Source organism: Anabrus simplex, chromosome 6 (genome assembly GCF_040414725.1).
Source record: "Anabrus simplex isolate iqAnaSimp1 chromosome 6, ASM4041472v1, whole genome shotgun sequence".
Classification (NCBI taxonomy): Eukaryota; Metazoa; Arthropoda; class Insecta; order Orthoptera; family Tettigoniidae; genus Anabrus; species Anabrus simplex.
Genome location: NC_090270.1, coordinates 203,880,550 through 203,894,807, shown reverse-complemented (window position 1 = coordinate 203,894,807; position 14,258 = coordinate 203,880,550). Strand labels below are relative to the sequence as shown.

The 14,258-nt window shown below is 38.9% G+C and overlaps 1 protein-coding gene across 4 annotated transcripts in view; it reads left to right on the top strand.

Annotated features, from left to right (window-relative positions):
* Fa2h (Fatty acid 2-hydroxylase) overlaps positions 1-14,258 on the top strand; it is a 314,916-nt gene that overhangs the window by 243,752 nt on the left and 56,906 nt on the right. For all 4 annotated transcript variants that reach the window (XM_067150162.2, XM_067150161.2, XM_068228381.1 and 1 more), the window contains one exon: positions 7,340-7,613. In XM_067150162.2, the coding sequence (XP_067006263.2) occupies positions 7,386-7,613 (228 nt within the window). In that variant the 5' untranslated portion in view covers positions 7,340-7,385. The remainder of the gene's footprint in view (positions 1-7,339; positions 7,614-14,258) is intronic.

The following is a 14,258-nucleotide window of genomic DNA, read 5'->3' as shown; positions in this document are numbered from 1 at the left end:
AACGTCAGATACAATAGAACACTTCACTAAACACAGTCATGAGTAGATATTCACTACGTACTGTTCCAGAGGTGGTTGAACTGATGGATCAGAAATAAATACTGCTTCAAGAACATATTAGGCAGCCTGTTATTATTTATGTTCTTACATTGACGTATTTTGCTTTTATGGGCACTTCTTACTAATTAAAAGTTTACGATAATTACATACACATAGGCTACATATGCCTATTGATGTTATATAAATCCTAGTTACCAAAATATTTTGATTCACTGCAGTTAATTACGTCTAAAACGCAAAATCATGAAATTAAAGTCCCTTCAAAATGTACCATATGCAGCAAATTTTAACCGTGCACTTTGAGACAATACATTGGCTAATTTCAGGTTTGTTCGATGGAGATCGTGTCGAGTGCTGCCAAGAGCTGGTCCTGTCACCAGCAATAGTTTAGCTTTGTTCTTGGCTTTCTCCCCTTGCCTCACACGTCCCCGCGCCTTGCTCTCCCTCCTTATGTCCCACCGCCACGTGCCCGCAGTGCAGAATGCAGAAATTGAACCTTTTCGCTGGTTCCGGAGAGCAACCAAGTGTTGATGTCAAAATTATCGCTCTGAGCACAAATTTACAGATGTAATTAAAGAAATATGCACTTGATTAAACATTTTACTAAGAGGTATATATTTCTAGGGGGTTCACTGAACCACTGACCATATAGAACATGTCGCCACTGACTCTCAACCTGACTTTTAACCCCGTTTATCATAATACCATTGCCTAATGTCCAGCTCACAACATTATCAAGGTCATTTTGCAGTTGCTCATAGTCTTGTAACTTATTTATTATTCTGCACAGAATAACGTCATCTGCAAAAAGCCTTATCTCTGATTCCACTTCTTTACTCATATAATTTATATATATAAGAAAACATGAAGGTCCAATAATACTGCCTCGAGGAATTTCCCTCTTAATTATTACAGGGTCAGATAAAGCTTCGCCTGGCTTTAATTCTCTGAGTTCTATTTTCTAGAAATATAACCACCCACTCAGTCACTCTTTTGTCTAGTCAAATTGCACTCATTTTTGCCAGTAGTCTCCCATAATCTACCCTATCAAATGCCTTAGATAGGTCAATCGCAATACGGTCCATTTGACTTCCTGAATCCAGGATATCTGCTATATCTTGCTGGAATCCTACAAGTTGAGCTTCAGTGGAATAACCTTTCCTAAACCCGAACTACCTTCTATTGAACCAGTTATTAATCTCGCAAACATATCTAATATAATCAGAAAGATGCTTTCCCAAAGCTTACATGCAGTGCATGTTAAACTGACTGGCAATTTTCAGCTTTATGTCTATCACCCTTTCCTTTATACACCGGGGCTACTATAGCAACTCTCCATTAATTTGGTATAGCTCCTTCAACCAAACAATAATCAAATAAGTACTTCAGATATGGTACTATATACCAACCCATTGTCTTTAGTGTATCCCTCGAAACCTTGTCAATTCCAGCTGCTTTTCTAGTTTTCAACTTTTGTACCTTACTGTCAATGTCAGTCTTATCATACGTAAATGTTAATACTTCTTTAGTAGTAGTCACCTCCTCTATCTGGACATTATCCTTGTAACCAACAATCTTTACATACTGCTGACTGAATACTTCTACCTTTTGAGGATCCTCGCATACACACTCCCCTTGTTCATGAATGATTCCTGGAATGTTCTTCTTAGAACCTGTTTCTGCCTTAAAGTACCTATACATACCCTTCCAATTTTCACTAAAATTTGTATGACTGCCAATTATGCTTGCCATCATGTTATCCTGTGACTGATTCTTTGCTAGATTCAATTTCTCCTTACTTCCACAGCCATTTCTAACTCTATTTCTTTCCAGCCTACACCTCCTTCTCAGTCACCATACTTCTCTGTTATAATATAGTGGATCTTTACCATTCCTTACCACCTTTAAAGGTACAAACCTGTTTTCATATTCCTCAACAATTGCTTTAAACCCATCCCAGAGTCTGTTTACATTTTTATTTACCGTTTTCTACTGATCATAGTTACTTTTTTTTAAACTCCCTCATGCCTGTTTTATCAGCCATATGGTACTGCCTAATAGTCCTAATTTTAAGACCTTCCTTTCTTTTGCATTTATTTTTAACTATGACAAAAACAGCTTTGTGATCACTAATACCATTTAATACTTTGGTTTCTCTATAGAGCTCACCTGGTTTTACCAGCACCACATCCAGAATATTCTTCCCTCTAGTTGGTTCCATCACTTTCTGAGTCAGCTGCCCTTCCCATATTAACTTATTTGCCATTTGTTGGTCATGTTTCCTATCATTCACATTACCTATATTATAGATGCGGAAATTTTCTCATGGAACTGGAGTGTTTATTGTAGAGACAGGTTAGGAATGATAGGAGGGGGAGTTTTTATTACTGGTGAAGAAAGAATTAGTAAACTATGAAAAAGTTAAGGATGAGAGGAACATGAAATTCTAGGTGTAAGACTCATCTCTGTAGACAATAAGCAACTTGATGTTTTTGGGATGTACCGTAAAATGGGGTGAATAGGAACATGGGGGTGAAAGGGAACGCACAGTAGGGAATTTATTTTATGGAAGGTTTGCATCGTATGTAGAGCAGTTCAGTGGAATTTTTTCACCCAAAATATTTCCTATCCTTATTTTCCACCATTTTTATGTGCTCTGAAAGGATAACAATAACTTGTAGCAACAATAGTGCGCAATAAGGAAACCTTGAATTTTTTATAGCTATTAAAGGCCATAGAATCTTCTTCTGGATTAGAAAATCACGTGGAGGTAAGTGCTTTTAATGTCTAGAATAAGTAACTATGCCATATTTTGATACAGTTAAATGTAATTTGACCACGACATACAACCACACTTTTCTACGTTAACACTATGCACAATTAGTGAAAAAAATCATTGAAAAATGGGGTGAATGGGAACACATAGATGATGTGTAAAATGAGGTTAAATGTGAATGCAGTCTTCATATATGTACTGTTCGGTAATTCTATCCCTTATTTTATCTGTATTCCAGTTGCTGAAGAAAGATGCCAAGGCAATATAAACCCGATCAGAGGGGCAAAATCCACAGGAAAGTCCCACCGGAACCACTTTCTGCTGTATTAGAGGATATTAAAAGAGGATTATCATACAGAATATGTTCAGAGAAGTATGCCATTCCTACAACAGTGTTATACAGACGTATGAAATATAATAAAAGTGAAGGAAGAATAGAAATGAAGCCAAAAGTTGGACAGACATTGTTTAGATACTGAAAAGCATTTGGTTGATCAGCTGGTGACGTGTTCTCCTCTGGTTACCCATTTGATGCATAACGACCTCCGATGTATTGTTAAGACTTACCTTGATAGAATGGGAGTCACTGTGAAGAGGTTCAGAAGCAATATATCAGGTCACGACTTTGCCCCCAGTTTCCTTAATCGTCACCGAAATGTTTTATCTCAATGAATGTGTCAATACAGAATAGAGACCCTATTCTAAGTCGCTTGCCCCGTTCATCAGCAGAAGAAACGGTGGACGATGTTGAAGGAAACAATGGTATCACTGATGACTGCATTGTTTCTGTACTCAATGATATGAGGTTCATTCCTGGGACAGTAAAAATTAGAAAAAGAAAGCTAAACATTACTCCTGGTCAGAGTGTGAAAGCTGACGACTTAGAAAATGATAGCCAAGAAGGACATCTGTCAGATGATTAGTAACAGCAGAAGGAGATCTCAAAATAAAATGAAGTTCCTACTTATAAACATGTCAGTAAAAGAAAGTTGCCAAACCCAACCAAAGGACGCCAGAATCAGAACCCTAAATCACACCTAAGGCAGGACTGCAACTGAGAACTACATCCGGTTAAAAAAATAATGAGAGGTGTGTACAAGAAAGCACGAATGGAGGAAGGTGACTGGGTTACGGTAGATTTTCTTCTCCATCCACATCATTAATCAAATCACCCAAATTCTTCAAAGCAATCCTATTTCATTGAAACAGTCATCAGTGTTTACTATGAATGCTTCACAGTAACGTTTCTGAAGTAGACCTACTGTATGTGCCAACTAAAGTTGAGAGCAGACACATTTTTAAGTGGTCCAAACATGAAAATGTCTGTGAAATTGATAAATCAGGTGTTGTTGGTGTGGTAAACCACCCTAATCTTTTTAGAAGGGGACTCCTGAAATCCGATGTAAATTTCCACGTATGGTAACCTTTTGGAGCATGTTTTAGGTTGACAATTATTTCTTACTGTTTATGCATTTTCAGATCTTAGATAACATTTTTTAAAGGTTTTCAGTGTTCCTTTTCACCCCAGTATGAGGAGAATAGGTTTAGATGGGACACTTCAGTATCTGTTCCTATTGACCCCATATTTGGGGTGAATGGGAACACTAATTTTTCAGTCAATATCACGTAACTTGTTGTACCAATCTGTTCATTTCATGTACCATAACTAGCTATGTGACCTTATCAACACCGCTACACGCAGAAATGTATTAAATTATCTAAATCAAGAAAACAGCGACAGAAAATACTATAAAACCGTTCCCATTCACCCCATTTTACGGTACAGACCTAGCAAGGCTGGCACTAACGGTGATGCAGAATTATTTCACAAGATAATCAGCTATGTGGGGAACGATATAGAGAGGAATGTTATTGCAGCAGATGGTCTGAACTTTCCAAATATTAACTTGGAAGGGAGATGAGTGATTGATTGATCAGTTATCTTGCCATCTCTTGTAATCACACATTCCAAGTACCATATTTGAAATTTAACTTCTATTGGTTTTCCATTTCCTGCCTCTGCTCATCACCACTGTCTTTTACTCTTCCCTGTGTTTATTCCCATTCCAAACTCATCTGATCTGATTCTATGCATTAACTTCTTCTTGTACTTCCATTTCATTTTCTACTCATATATGACTATGTCATCTGCAAACAGTAGGGCTTTTGCTATATTTCTTTCCAATCTTCTGTTTTTCAGACATGTGGATTTCACACAAGACTATGATGAGGAGTGTGGGGGACAGTATGCTTCCCTGCCAAAATTCTATTTCCACATCAAACCATTTTGATCATCCTATCTTAGTTGTAACAAACTCAATCCAAATTCAATTTTCTCTTGTAATGAAAAAGACGTCATTTATATCACACATATTGTATGATGACCTCTGCTTTTATAACCATGATATTTATTTGTGTGTTTATTTTATTTAGCTACACCACTAAAAAGTTAATATTTACAATTATCTCACAATAAAATTACAACTAATATCCAGGCCACGAATGTAGTCTATTGATCCCTCCGTCATAACTAGAAACTCTGTTGATCGCTAGGTAAAGCTCTCAGAGGATACTCTCGGACTACATGGTGAACAGTGCTTTTCAGCACCACAGTCACAACTTGTAGAAGTTATTTTCTTCATGATACTGGTAACAGGTACATGATATTGTTTCTGCCCTGAAAGTTATTAGTTGAAGATGGCCAAATATTATTGAATGAAAGTACTCCAATAAGGTAACTTAAAGGAACAAACAAGTGAAAATCAAGCCATATACAGAAAATCAAAAGGAACACATAATAGGATAAACAAAGTGACAGGTCAATGTGAGAAGAAGGAAAAATAGAAAGAAAATGAAAGGACAAGGACAACCTCCACATCTTCAAATAGATTTGTCTCTCTCTTCATCAAAAACCCAGCTCTTATACATTCATTCCTTCTCAGCCCCTGATGAACTCATTTCTGCTTCTCAGCAGTTTCCATCTTTGTCACTTTTGTCTCTTCTCTTTCCTACATTTTGTACTTTCTTCTTTTCACATTAAGACTGAAGATCTGTCAAGATGGCTCAAAAAGTGTTGAAGTCAGAACCCCTGAGGAAGCTTGGAAGCAGAAAGGAGCTCGTTGGGAGCTGTGAAGAAATGGATATAAAAGAACTGGCTTTGGTAAGAAGAGAACCAAATCTATGATGACATCATTTGAAGATATGGAGACTGTCTTTGTCCTTTTGTGTTTTCTCCATCTTCCTACACTGACCTGTTATGTTTATCTTATTATACAAAAGTGGCTATTAGGGGGGAGAAAATATTACCCCCCCCCCCTTTTTTTTTGCTAGTGGCTTTATGTCACACCGACACAGATTGGTCTTATTGCGACGATGGGATAGGAAAGGCCTAGGAGTTGGAAGGAAGCGGCCGTGGCTTTAAGGTATTTGTCTGGTGGGAAAATGGGAATCCACGGAAAACAATCTTCAGGGCTGCCGACAGTGGGATTCGAATCCACTATCTCCCAGATGCAAGCTCACAGCCGTGCGCCCCTAACCGCACGGCCAACTCGCCTCGTAAAAGCAATTTGTAGAAGCCCTTATCAGCTAATTCTTTCATTTTCTTTACTTATTAACAAAATTATTAGCAGAAACACGCACAAAATGTTGTTCGTCGAGGCTAACCGATTTGTATAGTGCTATAGCAAGGAGTGGAGACTTTGCATGTTCTGTGAGGTAGGGTAGCAGGGGTATATTTCTTTGCCAACATCAGGGACACTGAGGTATGATTCACCCACTTGCCATGCACATTCAACAGTCTGGCAGTTTCTTTAGTGTCTGTTAGTATGCAGTCAAATACTAAATGATTTTTAATTGTATAATCACACCTTACTTATATTATTTAATTGTAATACATTTTTAATATTATTCCTTTCATGAAAGTGTTATTGTATAGTGCTGAATGAAAATCTCAAAAAAACTATTATTACTGCACTTAAATTGGTAAATTGTCAACCTTTACTTCTGTGTTGAAATTTGCTCAGAGATCATCATAATATAATTTTTTAGCTGTTTTTTCCACTTTTGATGTAAGTACCCTGCCTGCTATATCCCACAATCCTGGGTACCTTTTATTGACTCTCTCATTCTTTAGCTTGCTGGCCTTTGGTCACAGGGGTCCCGGGTTCGATTCCAGGCAGGGTCGGGAATTTTAACCATCATTGGTTAATTTTGCAGGCACAGGGGCTGGGTGTATGTGTTGTCTTCATCACCATTTCATCCTTATCATGACATGCAGGTCGCCTACGGGAGTCAAATCAAAAGACCTGCACCTGGCGAGCCAAACATGTCCCGGCACTAAAAGCCATACACCATCTCTCTCTCTCTGCTGTTATTATATGTTACTTTTGATGTTTCTATCTTTCTACATATGGCTTGACTAGGTAACTAGTTTACCTTAAAAGCCATAGTGTACTTGTTACTTTCCATTGTTAAAATGTAATGTTGTGCCCTCTTTCTTTACAGATTTGTGTAGTTACTTGTGCTGCTGTCAATCCAAACGTTGAACAAAATGACTGTCAATGACAGAGAAGAGGTTATAGTGCACCACAACGGAGAAGAATATGATGTGAAGAGTTTTTTACACTTCCATCCTGGGGGAAGAAATACTGTGGAACATTTTAAGGGCAAGGACATTACCAATCAGTTACTTAAATATCAACATTCTCCCTCAGCAATGTATCTCTTGAAGGAATATAAGACAAAAGATTCATCCCACAGAGGAGAAGATGATCTTGAGGTATGGAATGCATTTTAGCACTTACCTTCATAAATATTAATAATAAGGAGAATGCAGGTAATTACTAACAAGGAACCTACTTCATTGTGAGGTTGGAAGTGCAAAGTTTAATTAGGACTGTTCAAAGGTGTCAGTACTAACAATAGGGACAGCAAAATATTAGCTGCCTACTAATTACTCACCATGTACATTGGAGAATGACAAAAGAATGAATGTATGGGAGGTACAGAAAGCAACCTTCTATGGAATGTATTTAATAAGTTTACAAAAATGATGTCATAGATAAAAACATTTAAGTTCTTTATGCCTTTTCAATTGCAAAATTACCAGTGTTTAGCCCCAGTTTAGCATTGGGCTCATCAGTTGGATTGTTACACTTTTTCAAGATGCTGGTGGTTAGTGCACTGCTAAGACACCACTGCAAGCCTCCTATGTAGGACAATACAGTCGCAGTGCTCTAGGAGAAGCTTGTGCATGTGAAATTAAATTATACAGTGTCTTTCATTAAGAATGAACCAATTTCATCAAGCTACATTTTCCCAACAGTCAGTAGTACAAGATTAAACCTAAGACAGATGTGTTTGACTGATGTTCAAGTTTAGTCCTACAAGTGTTCAATATGACCACCACCAGCAGCACGGACCACATCAAGGCGATAGGACAATTTCTCCCAAACGCGTTGCAGCATATCACGATCCACTGAGCTGATCACACATGTTATCCGCTCTTGAAGGTCATCCAGTGTAGTGGGTAGTGGTGGAACGTAAACTTTGTCCTTGACGTATCCCCACAGGAAGAAGTCACAAGGAATGAAGTCTAGGAATCTGTGAGGGCATGCGAGTAGAGCATGATCCGTAGCAATGTGTCGACCAATCCACCGTTGAGAAGTCGGAAGAGGGGAGGCAAGGGGAGAGGAAGAAGGCGCAGAACACTCTTCTGACTACTAATAGAAATATGAGACCACGCCCTTTGTAACGACGTGCAACTTGTTCTGCTGCATGGCTTGAGTACGGTGCAATAAGCCTTCGAAATCTGTTCATTCTTTATGAAAGACCCTGTAGTTTCCTTCCGGGAACTTAAGTTTTGATGTCATAGATGTTTACAAAATGTCCGAAACAAATCTTTAACTTCCAACTTCCACCGTGATCACAAAAGTTCGTGCCAACACAAGCAAACGTAAACTCCTGAGGAGTTCAGAACAATCAGGTAGGTTTCCATTTTTACAGAATGCAAATTGTTGGCATTAGACCTAATGTAAATCAGTCTGTCATAGAATTTATCGTGAAACTAGTTATCTTTTAAGGCATAGCTGCGATAATATGTTTAGTGGGCATGGAAGAAACAGGTATCCGAAGACTGAATATGTCCTGTGGTTCCAGGTGGTATGAATTTCAGTGTCACATACGGTACTTCCCAGGAAGGATGGTATACTCTAAAATAGTACGATTTTTATACACAACCCAGAAGCATAACAGCAGCAATAGTTCACTTTATACCAATATGATTATCTATGCGTTCTGTAGAGTAGATACCTACCTAATTTTCCTGAATGCTTTATAATTCCCAAGGAGTTTGCCCTTGATCTTGCTGGCACAAACTTTGGTCTTCACTGTGGCACGTCATTTTTGTTTGACGCTCATGGTCCAAGTTAAAGATTTCTTTTGAACATTTTGTGAACATTTATGATGTCCATTTTGCAAAGTGTACCATACCAAATAGATTCACCGTCAGTTCCTTCATTTTCTGTTATTTTCCTCTACCCATGATGAATTATTAGCAGCTGATGTTTTGCTGTCATCATTGTTAATACTGACATCTTGGATGATGATGATGTTTGTTGTTTAATGGGACCTAACAGGTAGGTCATTGGCCCCTAATGGTACAAGGTGAACGAAATGAAAATGAAAACTTTAAAATGTATCCACTGACTAGAGTCTAAAACGAATGATGATGAAAAAATGATCAATCAGTGGATCCCATTCACAATTACTGGGATGATGCCTATGTACAGGGTCCAAAATCCAGGTCACCGGTTCCTCATAATGGTATTAATCACTGGTAAAGCAGAACCATGGTGTTCCTCCTATAGAGTTACTAATTGCAGGTAACATAGGCTCATGGTGTTTCTCGCATGGTGGTACTAATCACAGGTAATGTAGACCCATGGTATGTTACACACAATGGCACTCACTCACAGGTAATACAGATCCATGGTGTTTCACACATAAGGGTACTACTCATGCTATTTGCTTTACGTCGCACCGACACAGATAGGTCTTATGGCGACGATGGGATAGGAAAGGCCTAGGAATGGGCAGGAAGCAGCCGTGGCCTTAATTAAGGTACAGCCCTAGCATTTGCCTGGTGTGAAAATGGGAAACCATGGAAAACCATCTTCAGGGCTGCCGACAGTGGAGTTGGAACCCACTATCTCCCGATTACTGGATACTGGCCGCACTTAAGCGACTGCAGCTATCGAGCTCGGTAGGGTACTAGTCAAAAGCAATGCAGGCGCATGGTGTACCTCACATAATGGTAATAATCACGGATGCTGGTATTCCCGTGGAGGCCACGTATACTCATGGTGTTGCTCACATATTGCTACTAATCATAGGCAATGTAGACCCACGGTGTATCACACATTATAGTAATGCCCACAGGCAACAGAAACCCATGGTGTTCCTCACATGATGGTATTACTCTCAGGCAACCCAGACTCATGGTTTTCACCACAGTGGTATTATCACGGGCGCCAATCAAACCCGTGGTTTTTCTCATGAAGTAGTGCCAACCACAGGCAACATAGACCCCATGGTGTTTCTTATAAAGTGGTACTACTCACAGGTAACGCAGACCTATTCTGAACACAGTGGAACCGACTGGTGGAAAGCGCACAGTGACACTTATCACAAACAACACCCAGACCTGTAGTGTTTCTCACATAATGGTACTGCTCCTATGTAACGTAGACCCATGATTTTTCTCGCAAGGTGTTACTAGTCGCAAGTAATGTTGACCCATGGTGTTCTGTGTCTAATAGTACTAATCACAAGTAATCACATGGTTCTAATATCATCATCCCTTGGTTGCCCCTTTTAGTCGCCTCTTACGACAGGCAGGGGATACTATGGGTGTATTCTTCATCTCCGCCCCCTACCCATAGGGGGTCTGACATCTTGGAATGATCCTAAGTAGACATTGCACTTCTGACCTTAAGCTCAAATTAATATATAATTTCATATATGTTCAATCTTTCAGAAAGGAAGGTATGTGAAGTTTTTTTCTTTTGCAATTTGTTTTACGTCGCACTGGCACAGATAGGTCTTATGGCGACAATGGAATAGGAAAGGGCTAGGAGTTGGAAGGAAGTGGCCGTAGCCTTAATTAAGGTACAGCCCCAGCATTAGCCTGGTATGAAAATGGGAAATCACGGAAAACCATCTTCAGGGCTGTCGACAGTGGGGTTCGACCCACTATCTCCCAATTGCAAGCTCACAGTTGCGCGACCCTAACTGCACGGCCACTTGCTCAGTGTATGTGTAGTTAAGCAACATTGGGCGCAAAAACCTTTTGAATAGGTAGCCCATGTGCTGTAAGCTAGAACATGAGTGGATTGGAACTGGCTATTCTACGCAAGTAAACTCTGGCATGTGGGCAATCTGCTTAATATTACTTTACTTTGGAGATATTGTGGGACTCTGGACAAGTACAGGGTGTAGGAAAAATATTATATTATTATCCAGAGTGTTCCCAAAAATGTGGGAAGTAATCAGAGAATGAATCTCAAAACAACACAAGAAGTCCTTGTGAACATATGCCATACTGTCGATCGTTGATGAGCTAAGCCTGTTTTAGTTATTAGCTACAATGGAGGAGAGTTTGTATTTAGGATTAAGTTTGGAGTCAGCCATGCTGTTATGGACATTGCAGTACTTTGCTAGAGTGTGGAATAAGGTTGCCATCTAATGCGTGCAATGCCTGGAGTGTTTGAAAGTGTCCGATGATCAATGAGGCAGTGTATTCAGGTGCACGGTGGACATTTTGAGCACTTCTTGTATTAGAATGCAATATCCCTCCTGGTAAACCAACATGGCAACAGCTGTTCGACGTGGGATGTGCCAGGTAAGGCTGTTACCAATACTTCCTGTACAAAGTTAGAAAGCCTGTAAATCTTAAACAATCGACCATAGGACGTGTTCATGGGGACTTTTTGTGTTGTTTTGGGGGCGTACTATTTCCAACCCTTGATTACTTCCTACACGTTTGGGAACACCCAGTATTCACCAGTACTTTTTTCTAGGTTTCTGGATTTTAAAAACTGGGGTGCATATTATGTTCAATGTGCCTGTTGGTATGTCTTGATGAATCCAGTATTTTTGTGTGTCTTTTGACACAGGCCAGAGTAAAGTGTAGCTTTTACTGAACTCTCATTCAATTTACAGCTCTGACGGTGTGAGGAAGCTGCTGTGGTAGTGACATTCAGAGTATGATAAGCTTGTCTGGATATTATGAAAGGTACTACTAATAGGACTGGTCATGCTGCAACAGAACTTACTGGTGCAGTAGGAAAGCAATGGCAAACTTCTTCATTTCTTTTCATGCCTTGTACACCTCATTATGTCCCTGCACTGGTTATTGGTGGTTCTCCTACAACCACATATCCTTTGGTGGTGCTATTTGAGGACATTATGTTAGAGTAAATATTGTCTATAGGGCAAATCAGCTAAGATGTTCACTTGAAATAACTGAAGATACAGAAAATATACTGTTTTCACTTTTAGTAATGTTACCAAAGGTCTCATAATTGAACTTGCAGTACTTTTTCAGAGTCTCAATATCTGTCAAAATAATGCTACTAACTTAGTTTGTTTATAATGGAATTACACAGTTTTCTACACCTAACAATAGAATCATGTACATTTTAAATACAGAAGTATGATTAATTGTAAAACATGACAAGTAGTTCTTGAGAAAATTGAGTGTCTTCAAACATGCTTCATCCGCTACGTGGGGGCCACCATGTTTGAATGAATCACTAACCAAACAGCCAAGACATGCTACATATAAATATTGAGCCTATTGACACACAGAGACCCTTCATCTTCTTCTGACGGATAGGAATTTGCTCTCATGCGCACATAAATATACTGTGATAACAATGATTTAAAACTGTTAATATTCTCACATGTACTGTAACAGGTAAAAGAAACATGGATATGCAATGGCTTCAAAGGGACAACATTATTATCCTGACATGTAAAGTTAATCATTGTCCCCATTGTTATGTACCTTTAGAATTTTTCAGTCATTCATGTTATGTTATTACTGAATAAACATACTTTGGTTTACTTTCAACTATTCAGTGACATGGTGAAATACCATGTTTTAAATAATACAGTGTTATAATAGTGTATTTACATGCACATCAGAGCAAATAGTTAGCTGTCATAAGACAAACTTGACTTCTGTACATCAACAGTCTGAAGATTCATGCTGCCTTGGCTGCCTAGTTAATAATTTATTCCAATAAGGGGGCCAAAAGCTGGCAAAAGGAGCATTTTTTGAGAAATACTTGTTGCATTTTGAAAATAATCACAGCCCTGAATTTACATTGTCTATGAGGGCTGTAAGTAAAGTAGTAGCAATATTGATAGAACATAAAATTTAATGAACTAACAAGTACAATTGCATTACATTCCTTGAATGTAATCACCCGCATGGTCTATTACCTTTTGCCAAATGTTGGGAAGCCATTGGGGACCACTGGTAAGATGTTCTCTATTGATGACAGAAATTGGCAATAGTAGTCACTGTTGATGGTTTGTCCCTCAGGCACAGCATGCATGAGAATAATACTCTTGTAATTGTATGCCACAATCAGCATAAGCTTCTCCCAACTTGGTTCCTGTCGAAATTTCTGTGGAGATAGCGAAACAGGGTGATGCCATTCATTCAATCAACGCTTTAATTCAGGCTTGTAGGCTCGTGCTCACGTCTAATCAATGGCGACAATATGTTGCAGAAATGCGTCTCCTTCGTTGTGGTATCTGTCGAGGTGAATGCCAGCCGGTGCATATCAGTGCATTTTTCTGTACGTCAGCGAGTCGATGTGGAATCCAACGAGACACAATTTTCTTCATGTTAAAACACTTTGTCAGTATGTGCTATACCGTTTGATGACCGAGACCAACCTCTACAGATAATTCCTGGACAGTTCATAGATGGTCTACGGAAACGAGACCAGTCGCGATGTCAATCTGATCTTGAGGAATGGACGGCCGACCTGTGTAAAGCAAATCTGCAGTCTCATTCCGAGCCACATAAAATGCCTTGAACCATCCTTTAAAGATGAAAATTAGTACTGTCATCTCAGCAGATATTGACACCCTGAAAAAATACTGTAACTTCTATTATGAAGCTGTTGGTAACATTAATAAAAATGCAAACAGACTTTTGATATCTTTAACGATCTAAGATGAAATTCTAAAATAATTTAATTGTGTAAAGTCCACCTGTTCAATACACGTTTTGCCATTTAATAAATGGTCTGTTTAAAAAGAGACAGTTGTTTAAAAAGCTACCTAGGACATGTTTCGACCGAACCTAGAGGTTTTCATCAGCTAAAATAACATAAAGAAGAAAGAC